Source organism: Acomys minous, assembly GCF_964271855.1.
Source record: "Acomys minous genome assembly, chromosome: 10".
Lineage (NCBI taxonomy): Eukaryota > Metazoa > Chordata > Mammalia > Rodentia > Muridae > Acomys > Acomys minous.
In genome coordinates, this window is record NC_140491.1 from 7,011,644 (window position 1) to 7,027,909 (window position 16,266).

The 16,266-nt window shown below is 42.5% G+C and overlaps 2 protein-coding genes across 5 annotated transcripts in view; both read right to left on the bottom strand.

Moving 5' to 3' along the window:
• The window catches only part of WDR19 (WD repeat domain 19), a gene marked incomplete at its 5' end in the record, with an annotated part of 191,913 nt that overhangs the window by 131,703 nt on the left and 43,944 nt on the right, over positions 1 to 16,266 (bottom strand). The window lies entirely within an intron of this gene.
• Positions 1 to 16,266, bottom strand: part of KLHL5 (kelch like family member 5) — a 65,275-nt gene that overhangs the window by 39,887 nt on the left and 9,122 nt on the right. Inside the window, exon 1 of one of the 4 annotated variants that reach the window (XM_084799521.1) lies at positions 1,325 to 1,970. The exons of 2 other annotated variants lie outside the window; for them this stretch is intronic. In XM_084799521.1, the coding sequence (XP_084655647.1) occupies positions 1,325 to 1,704 (380 nt within the window). In that variant the 5' untranslated portion in view covers positions 1,705 to 1,970. Of the gene's footprint in view, positions 1 to 1,324; positions 1,971 to 16,266 lie in introns of those variants that run through there. One more of the 4 variants, XM_084799522.1, reaches the window with a different exon arrangement.

Sequence of the window (16,266 nt, forward strand, 5' to 3'; positions counted from 1 at the left end):
ATGTGTTGTTTTCTTTATGGCAAAAGTACCCCCCTCCCAAATATAACAGAATCATGTTTGCTCAGTTAATCCCAATATTAAAATTATTCATGGCTCCTCTTCCATTATAACTTCCATTATGAAGTGATCAAAATTTTTTCACTAAAAACACAGTTTATCTGAGTAAAGACATTTCCCTCTCTCCATTACACAGATGGCAGGTGTCTGTTTTTACCCTCCCACAGGTTAGAATTCCATGTTCTGAAGGTTAGAGGAAGAGAAGGTGGTGACTGTTTCTAAGCATGAGACACTTGAATTTGATCTCATTTGATCTCAGTTCTTCAGGACGCCCTACACTGACACTGACCAACTTAGAAATTATAATAATCAAAACCTGCAAAAATATTTTAAAGGGGAAAAAGTAATCGAATGTCAAATAAGAAAGTATTTGTGTCTTTAAATATCTAGAAATAATTTAGCATGAAGATGAATCAAAAAGATAACTTTAACTTGTTACATGGCATGTTAAACTAATCAAGAAAATTCATCTTAAAAATAAAGACTCCACGAGAAAAGGAATAAAATCATCATGAAATTATCAATTTCCCTTACTGTATTTCTTCTAACTCCTTCTCCTTCTCTCCTTTTCACTGGCTGACCACATCTTGCACCCTCCCCCACCGCGTTCCCTTAAACTTTCCTGACAGATTATCTCTTCTTTCAGCGAAGAGTCAGGGTGGTGGGAATTCGCAGGTGTTACCCTGAAAGAGACATGCTACTTAGCATTCTCTGTCTTAGTCTGGAGAGCTGCACCACAGACAGGACAAAGAGAAATAACCATAGAAAGAAACATAGTATCGACAACTAAAATGGTGTCAAAAACTGAGAACTACAATGTGCTTCCTTCTGTAAAAACCTTTCGCTTTCATCAAATTAAAATGACTCCCTAAACTATTATAACCCAAATGTCACAAAGATTTATACTGTAGAAAGATCTTATTGTTTTACTGTAAATATAGAGGGCAGATGAATAAAGCCTGGCTACGATGTATAAAACTGCTGCTGGATGTTATTTTCAAAGCAGAACCAGGTCTGTACGTGAAATGCAAGGTATTTCAAAATGAAAGCTATTTGTTGTCTTTAAATTTCACACAATTAATCTTGAAACATCTTCCAAATCCTAGCAAATGTACATGTCCATAGCAAGATGCCATTCATATAGACAGTACACAGGAAGCAGATATACACACAGTCACAGAGATTAGCTGGTAAATATTCAATCATTCTCAAATATCACAGAGACTATACCCCACACCCCATCTCTGACAGTAAGAAAACATTCAACCTGCTCGAGCTGGAATCAGATTCATTTTCCTCTTCACTGGTGCCATCATCCACTTCTGGTCTGTCCAGCCAGTGTGCGCCGCCACAGCCTTCTGCTGTAAACTCAAACGCAGGGACCTCAGAGGTGGATGCCATTGGCCAAGAAGGTGAATTCTGAAAATCCAGTTGGCTGGACCTTCGGTAACCAATTGAAGCCAAAGGCAATTGTAGGTTACACGGATCTAAAAACTTTCTCCCACCGTTTGCTCCCGTCTGTCCTCGGTTCCAAAATTCTCCCTGCTGGCTGTCCACGGAAGAATTAGACGGTGCTTGATGGCCAAACCACCTCCACCTGATTTTCAAAATCTGTTTCACATCAAACTCTTTACGAGAACCAGACATCCTCAGAGAAACCAATTGATCGTCTAGGCAACGGGCGAAAAGCACAGCGCACAGATTTGTGCATCCAAGCAAGACAAGAGAAGTATCTTCCCTGCTGTACACAACAAACAGCTTTAAAAGAAAATAAATCGCTCACATATACATCTACATTTACTTTCATCCCAATAGATCAGACTATAAAGAACAAAGGATAATGAATAAAGATGAACGTCGGTGGAACATTCCGTTCCATCACAGCAAACTCTCATCCACCTATCCTGAAGCAGCTACAGCACTTTCTGAGCTTCCCTTCCCCAGGCAGACCCTTGGCTCCCACAAACACTGACGGCATTCATTAAAGTCCTTTCAGATGCAGAACACCACCCCCTTCTCCACACCGCGACTGACAGAGACTGAGAGCACTATCCCGCAGCAGAATCGCAGCCTCTGTGGCTCGGGGTTTTAACTCTTTTGTTGCTGAAACAAGAAACGGATCCCAGAGTGTTTTCCTTTGTACTTAAAAACCACTTTACCACAGGTCCTGCTTTTGAACCAAGTTCCTAGGTGAGCTGGCACAGAACTAGTTTTTTGTTTGTTTGTTTGTTTTTTAAAGCATTCTGACTGAGATGAGCTGTAAGGGTTCTTGAGTTGTGCTGGGTGGGGATGAGGAGGAAGGAGTCTAAGGTGGGGCTGGGGCGGCCACTTTCCTCCTGTCTCTTCTCTCCCACCCCTCCATGTACAGCGACATCCTTGGGTAAGAGTTCATTTGAACAAAGGATAATGAGAAAAACTAGAAAAAAAAGTGTGAAACCTACAATGGACCAAAATATGTCAGTACTTATTTTTAAAAGAAATACTCTGACACCAGTATCATTCTCTTAATTTAAAACAGGGCTGCTTTTTTCCGTTTAACAGAGATTTCTTATTTAGAAAAGGGAAAGTGAGGCTTAACAAGGCTACCAAGGCATGGTAGCACACGCCTTTCATCCCAGCACTTGGGAGGCAGAGGCAGGCGGATCGCTGTGAGTTCAAGGCCACCCTGGTCTACAGAGTGAGTCTGGGACAGCCAAGGCTACACAGAGAAACCCTGTCAGGAAAAAATAAATAAATAAATAAGGCTCCCAAGGAGAAGACATCCTTGGCTGCAGAGTGCTCTGGACAGTGTCCTCTGTGGTAACAAGACAAAGCAGTGGTGTGGACATGGTCCTCACAAATTGATAAAGAGAAAATTCCAAAAACTAAAATACTAAACAGTTACTTTGAGTATTCTACTAGGCATGGTGAGAGACTTTGGGCTTGTAGTTCCTAATGGTGGTAGAAAACTTCTTCCCTGACCAAAGTTTCTGCACACTAGAGACTGTGGCTTTCAGTGGCTGGAATGACGAGAGGGCGCTGTGAGCCTTGAGAGGGCAGGTGCCAAAGATGGCAACATACTGCAAAGCGCAGCACGGATGGATGCTTTGGGAAATAGCGCAGCAGTGGGGCAGAAGGACCTCATCTTCACCCTCTTCATTCAAAAGGAACCTGCCATCTATTTCTATGTACAAAGCATGCAAAAGAAAGATCACTGGCATCTTGGAACTTTTAAAGATGTTTTTAAACGTATATGCTGACGAAGGAGGATCATGAAATACTACAGAAAGAACAATTTGTGAGTCATGAGTGCGGGGTGTGTGTGTGTGTGTGTGTGTGTGTGTGTGCGCACGCGTGCAGGCCACAGCTAGGGTGTCTACCTCTACCACACTCTCCAGCACTGCCTAGAGACAGGCCCTCGCTGGCCCTGAAGCAGACGCTGGCGGGTGAGGGATCTGTGCTCCTCCTCCTTCCCAGGGCCAGGGTCACAGGTATGAAAGCTACAGCCAAGCTCAGCTTTTTACACGGATGCTGGGGACTCCAAGTGCGTCCTCATGCTTTACAGCAAGCATTCTCACCAAAATAAACTTTAATAAATGTGATTTTTATATAGGTGAAAATTTAAATTAGATTGAATCCATGTGAGAACATTCGCCAATGCTCTGAATCCCAGGAAATGATGTTTTTAACAGCTACAAGTGGTTTGATTGTCATCTTGTTTGGTGAGTCATTGAAACCTGAACTCAACAGTGGCTTTCAGTAAGGGCCATTGTGATGTGAGACATTTCTCTTATATTTTTGGTTATGAGCCTAGCCTTTAACGGTGAGACATTTTTCAACAGTGATTCTCCATCAGAAGAAATTCAGACTTAAGGAGCCATGGACGCTAAACAATGAGGCCTAACCTTTTATCAGAAAGTTGGCCTATATATTAAACGTATACCTACTTTAAATAGTAGCTGTTCTGAGTCAGCCAGCGAGCTCTAAAGGGACCCCAGGACTTGGGTTGCAGAAGGAGAAACATTTAACTGCTGCCATCATGGCCAGGACTTAACCTGCCCCGCTCTGTCTCATCCATAATACCACTTACATACATTTATAAGAATTTTGATTATTGCTTGAAGAGAGGTCATATTATATATACAATTTGAACAACTTTTTTTTTTAATTGAAGCTATTTTCAGTTATGTGTAGGAGTGCAGGTGCTCTCGGAGGCCAGAGGTGTAGGACCCCCTTTCCCCAGGGCTGGAGTTGCAGGCTTTGTGAACCACCCTTCCTGAGTCTGGGAACTGAACCTGATGCTCTGGAAGACAGCAGCATCTGCTCTTAACCACTGAGCATCTCTCTAGCCTGCAAATTGCTTTTCTTATGTAATTTCATACACACATGGAGATGCTAGCTAATAAATCTTTCTAGCAGTTTCATGATATTTCATACTTGTAAAATAGCTCATTAATATCTCTTTGAGGTAGGCATGTGGCTCATGCTGTAATTTTCAGGATTCAAAAGACTGAAGCAGGGGCGTTGCCATGAGTTTGAGGCCAGTTTGGGCCACATCTCAAGTTTCAAGCCAGCCTTATTTATACCAAACCAAACCTCCACCACCACCACCACCAACCCATCTCCTTGCAAATAATAGGCTTTGAGTTGATTTCAACATTTGTTTGCTGCTAACGGCAACACTGAGTAAGTGTCCTGTGAGGCGTCTCTATCTACGTAACCTATTCCCAGGAGAACTGCTGCATTCAAGGTATACTCATTTCAAAGTTGAGTAGCTGAACTTTCTTCAAATTCATTCAGACACAAAGGACTGCGCTCTTCTCATCTCCTCACAGCGGCTTGACTTTGGCAATGAGTATTGCAATTCTTTTAACTCTAGAAGACGACTGGCCTTGAGCACATTATTTTAGGTCCAATGGCCATTTCTGAACTGGCTACATCTATTTTTTTTTCTGGGCTATTCGTCTTTGTTTTACCATCAAGTAGAAGCTTGTTATATATTACATTTTCAGATTGTATTGTTCTTGTTTTAGATTTTTTTCTACTCTATTTCCAGATAGACAGCAGCCAGCTTTCATGTTTTTAGAGGCATGTTGGATAACAAGAGTTCAAGTCACAGTGGAAAGCACAATGCATTTGCATGACAGGAACCCATAGTGTAATTCCTCTAAGGTTCAAGACAGTGACCAGCACTCAGCACTTCACAAGCCTTCCCAAAGGGAACCGCAGCCCTTAGCATAGATTGTGTTTCTCAGACATATTCCTCTGTTCACTACTGTCCTAAAATTTAAGTCACAGATGGGTTGGAAGTATAGCACATGTGAAGGTTCAACTTCTCCACCACCACCAAAAGCAATCCATGGTTTGTAGTACTTGGGGAATAGTCTTTATGACTATATATTCTAAACATACACGTATAGAGGCACAGATAGCTATGACCACTAAGATCCCTTCTGTTGCTGACAAGAACCTTGAGTTGTTTTTACTTTTAAACTTTGGCCAATACTGCTGCTATGAACAACCTTGTATATGTGGTCTGACATATATACACATATATGCATGACAGTTATGTGGGCATCTGGGGGCTACTACATTATGGGGTATGCATGTGCTCCACTGTGACTGTTGCCACCAATTTGCACTCCTAAAAGCAGTGTCTGAAAACTCCTACTACTCTATCCAGCCAACACTGGTACTATCAGGGTTTTTAAAAAAAGATTTATTTTATATTTAATTATGTGACTATGTATGTGTGTGCAAAGGCCAGAAGAGGGTATCAACACCCCCGCCCCAGGAACTGGAGTTAGAGGTGTTGTAAGAAGCCTGACATGGGTAGTGGGAACTGAACTCAGGTCCTCGGAAAGAACGGTACACACACTAACCCCCTGAGCCACACCTTCAGCCCATCAGTCTTTACTGTTAGTCATTTTGCTGGGTATGTAGGGTCTGGTTTTTACCTTACATTTGATTATGAGTGACAGTGAATAGCTTTTTGTTTTAATTTTAATTCATTTTTCAGATATCAAAATGGATACTTAAGGTCTCTTGCTCTTTATTCTTATCACCTTATTTTATCTCCTCTCTTTGTGGAAGCTATTAAACCTCCCACATTCCCTTTATGATAGGCTGGGCACTAATGCTGCCAGGCCATGAAACTCAGCATTTGTTTGTTTACTTTGGAGACATGGTCTCACTATGTAGCCCTTGCTGGCCTGGAACTCATTAAGTAGACCAGACAAGCCTCCAGCTCCCAGAGCTAACCCTCCCTCTGAGTGCTGGGATTAAAGGTGTGCATCACCACACCCGCTGGCAAGCATTTCTTTGAATGATACTTTCATTTCTGACCCATCAGCTTTCACTCCATGACAGAAAACTGTTTCAACCAAACCCTGGCTCTGAGGAGAAGCACTCAGAGGCTGCAGGAAGTGCCCAAGTAGCAGGGCATGTGCTTGGCATGTGCACAGCACTGGTTCAATTCCAAAGACTTCCCCAACGCACCATGTTGTTAAATGATTAGAATGGGCCTCATTAGTTAATCTATGTATGTTATTTCCTTATAATCCTCTATCTCCTGACCTTCCTATTTTTTTTCATGGCACTCACCACTACCTGGTACTGCCATTCACTTATGGCCTATAACCTCACTACAAGGCAACTCCCAGTACAACGTTTTGTCTGGACTCATCATTGGCCCTAGCACTTGGCAAGGAGTCATGCCAATAAATAGATCTGCAGTGAGTGAACCCAGCAATCACAGCAGCAACAAAAGCATGCATTTATATTGTATATTTCAACTATGCAACAAATAAACAACCTATTATTTTAAAAATATGAGTGAAACATGTACCTTTGGTGATAAAATCTTTTAAAGATGCTTTCAACTTGAGAGGAAAACCACAGTATGACATTATAAAAATGTCTTTTTTTTCTTTATCATTCTTGAGGTATTACACTTCTGTCAAACTGATTAAACTCTGCACTTTTTATTTTTATCTAAATACTCTGTTCAAGTTAAACTTGAGATACAGAGTTGGTGCATTGTTTAAAACAGATAATGTATCTATTATGAATACATTTTTCAAAAAAATAATTAAGAACCTGTCTGAAACATCTGCTTCAAACCTGCTCAAATGCTGGACTGTGAATTTATGTCTCTATTCAGTATTACAGTAAAAACAAGAACGTGTTACTAAGGTAGAGTGCAGTAGGTAAGGTAAAGCTCTGCCTTTGGGGTCCACCATGCTCAGGCCTTAGCTGTGTCATACATTTTATATGTTCTTTTCCCTTCTTTACTGTCTTGTTTTCAGCTCGGGCTTCACTCAACCATTTACATCACTGATATTTGGTCACTGGCTTACATAGTAAATCGTTACCATAAAAATCTCATTTTGCCTAAGCAGTTTTAGTAGAATAGTATCTCCTAATAATCAGTTTTAATGAGTTTATTCTAGAGATTTATATGTGTAATTCTGGATAAAAAACATCAAAGCCTTTAAGAGATGGTGTGGTGTCTCAGTGGTGAAGAGTCCTTTCTGCTTTTTCAGAAGAGCAAAATTCAGTTTCCAGTACCCATGTCAGGCTGTGACTCCAACTCCGGGGGATCCAATGCTCTCTTCTGGTCACCGTTGGCACCAACACATGTAGCGTTCACTTACCCAGATACACATAAATGCATCTTTAAAAACAGATCTTTAAAAAGAACTAGCTTTATTATGTTAACCCAGCAGTACTCATATCCCCAAAGTTTTCTTGAATTATGAAAAGATTATATCATAGTGAATGACCAAACTTTAGAGAGCAATTAGGAATCAAATTTAGTCATTTCAAAAAAACCTTTAACTTTATCAAATTAGTCTTTTTTATTAGGACTTATCTTATTTCTAAAACCCAACAATTAAAAATGCATGGTGGCAGAAAATAGCAGTTGATGACTTATCTCTTGAGTTTTCTAATGACTAGAAAAAACTGAAGGTGAGCACTGAAGCCCACTCCTGTGATCCTAGTTCTTGGGAGGTAGAGGCCGGCTAGAGCTACACAGGAAGCCCAAGCCCAGCCTGGGCAACAGGAGATCCTGTTTCAAAAGCTCAGACAACACCCTGTGTGGTGGATGCCTTTAACCCCAGCATCTGGGGTGGGGGAGGGGAGTGGCAGGCAGATCTCTGTGAGTATAAGGTGTGAGAACAAGGTCAGCCTGGTCTACCTAGCCAGTTCCAGACTAGTCAGCTACAGACTGAAACAGTGTCTCACATAACAGTAACAGTACAGACAAAACCAAACAGTAACAACAAGTAATACACCAAGTACTCTGTCTTTTTCTCCAATCTCATAGCTGCTGTTATGAAGAAAAAAAAATCCTGTACACTCAATAAATATACGTTATATACAAAGAATGAAACCCAAAGGAGAAAATATGCTATACAGTCCACCAGGGCAAGGATTGTTACAACCTTAACAATTTGTATAGTGCAAAACATTCAAGATATACCAAATTTGAAATTTAAAGAGCAATGGCCTTTCTCTTACAACCAAGCAGAAGGTGATCTCACAGGAATGGCTCACTGCACACTGACTAATTAAGGAATGGGTCCTGCAGTTAGGTAAGACGAGGATCTTACGGTGATGATTTAGAGACAGACTTCAAGATGGATTAGAGAATGGTGAAAAATGGTCTTGGAGGGGAAGTAGTTGTGAGCAGAGAAAGCAGACAATGACAACGTGAGCACAGTTTACCCTTGGTTGCAAGCAACATGATTTGAAAGGGAGACTGTAGTGAGAACTTTCGAGCTTTGTTCTTAAAACACACACACACACACACACACACACACACACACACACAGACACAGAGAGAGAGAGAGAGAGAGAGAGAGAGAGAGAGAGAGAGAGAGAGAGAGATTGAGATTGATTTTGTAAGAATATGTTTTTGAGCCAGGTGTGGTGGTGCATGCCTTTAATTCCAGCACTTGGGAGGCAGAGGTAAGCTAATCTCTGTGAGTTCAAGGCCAGCCTGGTCTACAAAGAGAGTTCCAGGACAGCCAGAGTTATTACACAGAGAAACTCTGACTTAAAAACAAACAAACAAGTAAACAAATATGTTTTCATTTTAGTCCCAGGTGTGGGGATATGAGGCTGCTTTGTGGGAGCTGACTATGATTTGCCTCATGCTCCAGCGGGGGTGTGATTTTGCCAGCTGCAGATAGTTTTTGCAATTGAATGACATTTGGTACTCTGGGGACTTTTCAGAAGGTATATAGATGCTAGGGTCCCTAGAGGTGGGTTCTTGTTGGTTGTGGTGTGTTAAGTAGCTGTGCGAAAAGAAGAAGCAACAAGAAGAAGAAATTAGATATCCTGAGAACAAAGATCAAACTTGCCCCAAGGAGCTCGATGCCCTAGTCCCCAGAAAGTAGTCTAATTATAACGTCATCTTTTTTCTGACCTCTGACTTTACTTAGGGATCTCTTTCCTTTCCTCTCAATCCTTTTCTTCTTTTATATCTAATGTTAGGGAGCGGAAAAGGAAAAGAAAGGGTGGAGAAGGAAGAAACAACAGAGTAGCAAAGACCCGCTACAGGAGATGAATGTTAAAAATATAGTATTTTAGAGACTGACTTAGAATGCTTGTAGCTAAACAACAGAAAGGCAAAAGTCACAGTATTTTCAGGCCTGCATGATGGGATAAAGGATGACAAAGACAAGGAAATTGGGAGACAGTTAGGAAGGACCAAGTGTGAATCCAAACATGTTTAGTTTTAATTATGAATGTAGCAATGTATTAGTCAGGGTTCTCTAAAGGAACGGAACTGGTAGGATGAACACACACACATGCATGCACACACGCACCCACACACAGACACACACATGCACACATGTACATACACATACACACACATACTCGTGCACGTCCACACACACACATATTAAAAGGGGCACTTATTAGAATGGCTTGCAGATGTGATCTGGAAAGGCTGAGAATCTGGAGCTGTTCACTCTACACGGCTGGCTGTCTCAGCAGCTTGGGCTTTACATGACTCCATATATAGGTGAGTTGACAACCAAGATTAGCTATCACAAGTCTACCATTTGCCAACTTGACACAAAATCAATCATACCTCATGCCATGGATGAATTCCTGAATGAGAACAATAACCAGGTCATAATTCTGCCTAACATGATATGACTGTTCCATGACCAACTGCAAATGTGTTTGAGAATAAGTAGCAATGTCCCTTGAGGAATGCTTAGTCGTTTAGAGTCTCAAAACTTAAACATGGCAGCCAGGAATAATGGCGCACACCTTTAATCCCAGGAGGTAGGGACAGACAGATCTCTGTGAGTCTGAGGCCAGCCTGGTCAACAAAGAGAGAGAGTTCCAGGACAGCCAGGGCTACACAGTGAGACCCTGTCTCAAAACAACAACAACAACAACAACAACAACAACAGCAGCAGCAGCAGCAGCAGCAGCAGCAGCAGCAAAAACCCTCTTAAATATGATAATATAGATTTAAACACTTAACCACTGATATTATTTCAATTGATATCACAGTATGTGATAAAGAAATACAGAAAAGCAAACACAAATGTGGCTAATATGGCTTAATATATGCACAAGTATGTTTGTTTTTTTAAACAAAAATAGGACAAATATGGTTATTTCTCATTTCTGGAACTGGTCACCATGCCTTGGCCAGGTGGGGGAAGTCTGAGCTCCCAGCTCAATGGAATGTTTATTTTACCTCCAGGCAGGAGTGCACACCTGTCTGGAAAGGTCTAGGCCAGCTGAAGTTAACGTTGCAGGAACAGCAAACAAAAATCTCCCCAGTAGTCACTAGGGGTGACAGTGAATGCAATCACCTCCATTTCTGTGCCTTAGCTCCTGGGCTATGAGAGAAACTGTACCATCTACTGGCTACTGAGTCAAAACATACACTATCTCTGGCGGACCCGCCCCAGCCTGCTGGGCTGCTGCCACCTAACTGCCCCTATAAAGGAGACTTTAGAAGTTCATTCTGTCTTTCTATCAAGGCTGCTCTCTTAGGGTGTAAGGACAATGCTAAGACCAGTGGCTCCCATGAGCATGGGCCTCCTGTCACACTGCTATGGCTACGAAGGCAGTTTTCCTGGTCAGAAGTGACGCTATGTGGAACGCAGTGACAGTGGGTGAATCATTCTATAAGTCCATGGATGGTGGTTTTAGCAGAAACTTTACATGCAGGAAAGCCAAACCCATAACCAGAATAAAGACCTATTCCACTAAGGACTGAACATTGCCCTTTCCACAAAAGTAGTTGCTCAATGTAGTAACCTGCCACTAGGATGCCGGCTGGTCACCCTGGAAAAAGGTGGGTGACATGAGGGGTGCCGTGCTACACGCATATCTGGCACCCAACAGCAGCTACAGCCAAGTCAACCTTGGTGAGCAGAAGCCTACACTGTCGGGCCCATGTCTAACCTCCGTTTCTGCAATCATAGCCACTTTGTTCACGGCACGCCTGGCAGTGAGGGGATGGCTGGGGAAAGAGGCCAGCTGCCCACAGAATGGCTCGTGCTGTTTCCTTGATTGCTGAACTCTTCCTCTGCTGAAGTCACTTTTGATGAACATTTCTATGACATACAAATATCGTCACATTCTTTGCTCACTCGGAAAAAACGATTCACATACTTCTTCCCCAAAAGTCTTTCTCGACAACTTCCCAGCCACGCTCTTTCCAAGTCTCTGAGCATCCAGCTGAACCACTGGTGGCAGCCTCATGAGTCAGTAAACAATTACGCATCTGGCCATTTCTCCTTCTCAGCAAAATGACCATGTAATTTGCCTGATGTTCTGCCCACTGTGAAGATTTCCCTTCACCAGTATCTTTCAGGGTTGTCCCAGAAAGGAGTCATAATGCTGTATGTAGCTGTCCACTTCTGTGGTAGTGCCTGCATGGCATGCAGAACCAGCTGGGCCTAGCCTTCTCTTCCTCAGTTAATCAACCGTAGGGCGCGCCCATGGGCCATAGGGCATGCCCATGAGGCCACAGGTGCATCTTGGGAGCAGAGGCGTTGTAACAGGAGTAGAACAGGCATTTGGGGAACTTCTTTGTGTAGCTTGCTGGTGCCCTTAGGACGCACCTTGGCCCTACCACTTCCATTTGCTGATAGATTGCTGCTGTGCACACCCTCCTTATGGCTTGGGGGTGGTGGTGGTGGACAGATAATACTTAGCTCAGGCCACATTGTCAAATGCTATTTCCACTCAGTAGCAGGCTAAGAGCTGTCTCTCAAAGAAAACATAATTGTATGTAGACGGTGGTAAAGACTTGCTCCAAAATCCCACAGGTCTCTGCTATGATTCATCCATAGGGGCCTGCCAGAGACTCTGAACAGCATCCCTATCTGCCTCTGACATGTAAGGTATGAGTACCTGGACCATATGGTTTAAGTGGCAGAGTATCCTACACAGCAGGCTGGAGCTGCTGAAGAGCCTTGTCCTGTGCCAAGCACCACACAAAGCTCACACCTTCTGAGTCACCTGGTATGTGGGCTGGAGTAACACATCTGAGTGAAGAATGTGCTGCCTCCACAATCCAAACAGGCCCATTAAAAGCTGTGCGTCTTTCTTGCTGGTGACGTGCAATGACTTATCTTTTACCTTGAAGGAACATCTCTGCATACTCCACACCACTGGCCTTCTAGAAATCTGATGAAGGTAGAAGCCCCTTGAATCTTGGTTGGATTTCTTTCCCATTCTTTAACACATGTATGCTTTTACCAACAAGCCTAAAGCAGTTGCTACCTCCTGTGCACTTAGTTCAATCGGCATAATGTTGTCAATTACATAGTGGACCAGTGTGGTACTCTGTGGAAGAGACAGACAATCAAGATCTCTCTGAGTCAAGCTAGGACACAGAGATGGAGACTCAGTGTACCCCGGTGGTACGATGGGACAGGGGTGCACTGCTGGCCTTGCCAGCTGAAAGCAAAATTGCTTCTGGTGGGCCTTATGGACAAATGCTAAGGGAAAAAGCATTTGCCAGATCACTAGTTGCGTACCAGGGAGTGGAAAGTGATGGTTTGGATAAGAAATGTCCCCTGCAGCCTCAGACACTTGGCCTCTTGGTCCCCAGGTGGAGGAACTGTTTGGGGGTGTTTATGTGGAACAGTCTTGCTAGAGGACGTACATAACTGTACTCAGGCTTTTTCGTCTAAAAGCCTGCATCATTTCCAGGCCACTTCCTCTGCTTCTTGCCTGTGGTTCAAGATGTGCGCTCTCCACTTCCTGTTCCTGCTACCATGCCTGCTGCTTGGCGTCATGCCTATACGCCATGATGATTCCTATCCCTCTGGAACGAGGCCCCAAAAACTGTTCTTTTAAACATAAGTTGTTTTTGTCCTGGTACCCCATCACAGCAAAGAAAAGTAACTAATACAGCAACCGAACAGCTAGGTGTAACAGGGGTCTAGAGTAGAACCTAGCTTGTCTTTAAAGATTAATTGATTTAAGAAATAACAACTTCCTACACGCCTTTTGTTTTGCTGCAGTGTTGGGACTGACCCGGGGCCTCGCACATGCCAGGCAAGTCTTCTGCTAGGGGTCTGCATTCCCAGCCCTTGGGTTTTGAGAAAGCGCCTCGCCATGAGCTTCAGACTGCCCTTCAGCTTCCTGTGCATCCCACGGAGGCCTAAACACATAACTGTGCTGCATCTTCCTCCCAGGTGCTGGACTTACAGACACGTGTCCAGATACCTGGCCTAAAGATACAGTTTGAAACCCCAAACTAAGATTGCTATTACAGTGTTAAATTACCCTCTTGAAGATAACTGGAGGATAGTTCTCATTTAATCAGTAAATAAAAATAAAAAATAAATATGAAATTTTAGTTTAGCTGTTACAAGCTAAGGGATTGGCTTCGTAAGCTCTGTGGCACATCAAAAGCCCAGCCATTAAGGACCTTGAGATACACTGAAAACTGAGGTGTGACTTCATGGTGAAAGCCATCTAATAAAGGATTTGTCTGAGTAAAAGCACTGTGACACATAACTGTTACTGTGACGGAAGCACTGTGACACATAACTGTTAGACTGTGACGGAAGCACTGTGACACATAACTGTTAGACCGTGATGGAAGCACTGTGACACATAACTATTAAGTTGTGATGGAAATGGAAGTGAAACAAAGTTTAACCTCAAACCTAAATTACACCCTCATGCCATATGATGCTGTCATATCCCATAATAGTTGTTCGATTATCAAAATTATTTATTTAATAATTTTTCTATGATGATGACAGAAAGGATTATAGCTTTCAAGGCATCTATAATTCAGGAATTAATATTTAATTTAAACATTGCAATACAAGGACTGGAGACGTGGCTCAGCGGTTCAGAGCACTCAGTGCTCTTCCGAAGGACCTGCGTTCGGCTCACCGTGGCTCACTACCATCTCTCTGGAACTCCGTTTCCAGGGATCCAATGCCCTCTTCTGGCCTCTGTGGGCATCAGGCACTCACACAATCACACGTGCAGGCAAAACCCTCATACACATAAAAACAAATACATCTCAAAAATTGCAGTGCGGTACAATAAAGATACTCAAGGCATTCACAGGACAAGCTGAGAGAGCTGCAGAGGCCAGGGCACATCTAGTCAATCTGGAGCTCTCCATCGAGTGGGAGCCCCCTTACCAGATGAAGCAGAGAGCTTATGCACTAAATGAAAAGTCCATAATCACAAAACTACACTTAGGTGCCATTAGTGACATCATTTTAATTGACTATGTAAGTACACACTCATGAATTCATCAGTCATTTTGTATAGAGCTAATTCCCTGTGTTCAATATTCATCATCTGCTGAGTGTGGGCCTCTTGCTGCATAAGCCATATATGATCTATTATGTATGATTTTTTACTTATGTTTTTATAATGGAGAGAGAACTTAAAAGCATTTCTGAAGGAATATGAATACAGAATAACCTGGTCGCCATGAAAAAAAAATCTCAGGTCAGACTATAAATTAACTCATTGCTTCCTTAGAAGAGACACTCTTAGGAAAAGTCAGCTGCTCCAACATGGCACTGAGTGATGTGGTCCATTTGTATTCTCCTGTGAGCGGCTTATCCTTTTGACCAGGCAGTGGGTCCATGATCTTTGACAGGAACAACTTGGGGCTTTGATGACTTTTCTCTTCATCATTTATAATTAATTATCCAGCCTTCATTAAATTTGACAGCAAACTTTAAATAGCTCATTTATATTGAAACGTCTCAAAGCACTCAACTTAATTTTTATGGAATTCTCTTTACAGTCATTAATTTAGATGTTTACTGATTTTTCCATTATTCTAACTTTGAAGCTACTGAAACCAAGTTTGTGAACGTGTACAATCAACTTTCAGTTTAGAACCCAACAGAACAGTTAAGGAAATATGTTTATCTGCTAGGAGCAGCCACTGAGCCATGGGTGATCGCTGGGCCCTTGGGATCAATACATACATTTTTCTGGAGGGCATTAGGTTGAAGCAATGAGGCAGTTCAGAAGGAGAGTTCTGTTGTTATTTTCTGACATTATCACTTAATGGTAGGGTAAGCAATATGGCAGAGAGGCTGGGTCAATAACTAAACCATTCAATTTGGGCAACTTGTTCCTCAGTGTTCTCTTTGCCGAAATGCAATTCTGGATTTGTAACTACAACTATTCCTAAGTGCCTCAATGTACGTAATATATGTGAAATACTTTGAAGCGAAGAGTGCATGTGAGTGGTGGGTGAGATGTTTACTGGTCACAACACCTAGGAAGCAGGTGAGGATGCTGCTGTGAGGCTGACAGGCGCCTTGGTGAGCCGAGCTGGTGAGTACAGGGTACTGTATTTCCAGTGTCAAGTGTGCTATGCTGCCACGTGCTCTCAGAACAGTGCCATTTGCTGATCAAAACTACATTATGGGCAAGTAGTTATGAACCTACTATATCCATGAGGAAGCAGATTTAGAGTAATAGCTGACTTGTACAAGCTTCATGTGCAACAGAGAACTGTAAACTGCACTCAAATTCTTTGCCTGTGTGATCAGATTAAACTGTTGGTGAACAAGGCAGTGAATGAATGCTCGAAGAACACGTCGCATCTTAGACAAAGACACTATGAAATTCTTCGCAGTTTTATTAAACAGGAAAACAGCATTAATTTCTGCTTCCTGGTTTCCTCCCAGTTTTTGGCACTTGCCTATAAAACAAAGTACTGACCCATACATCAAGCTAGTC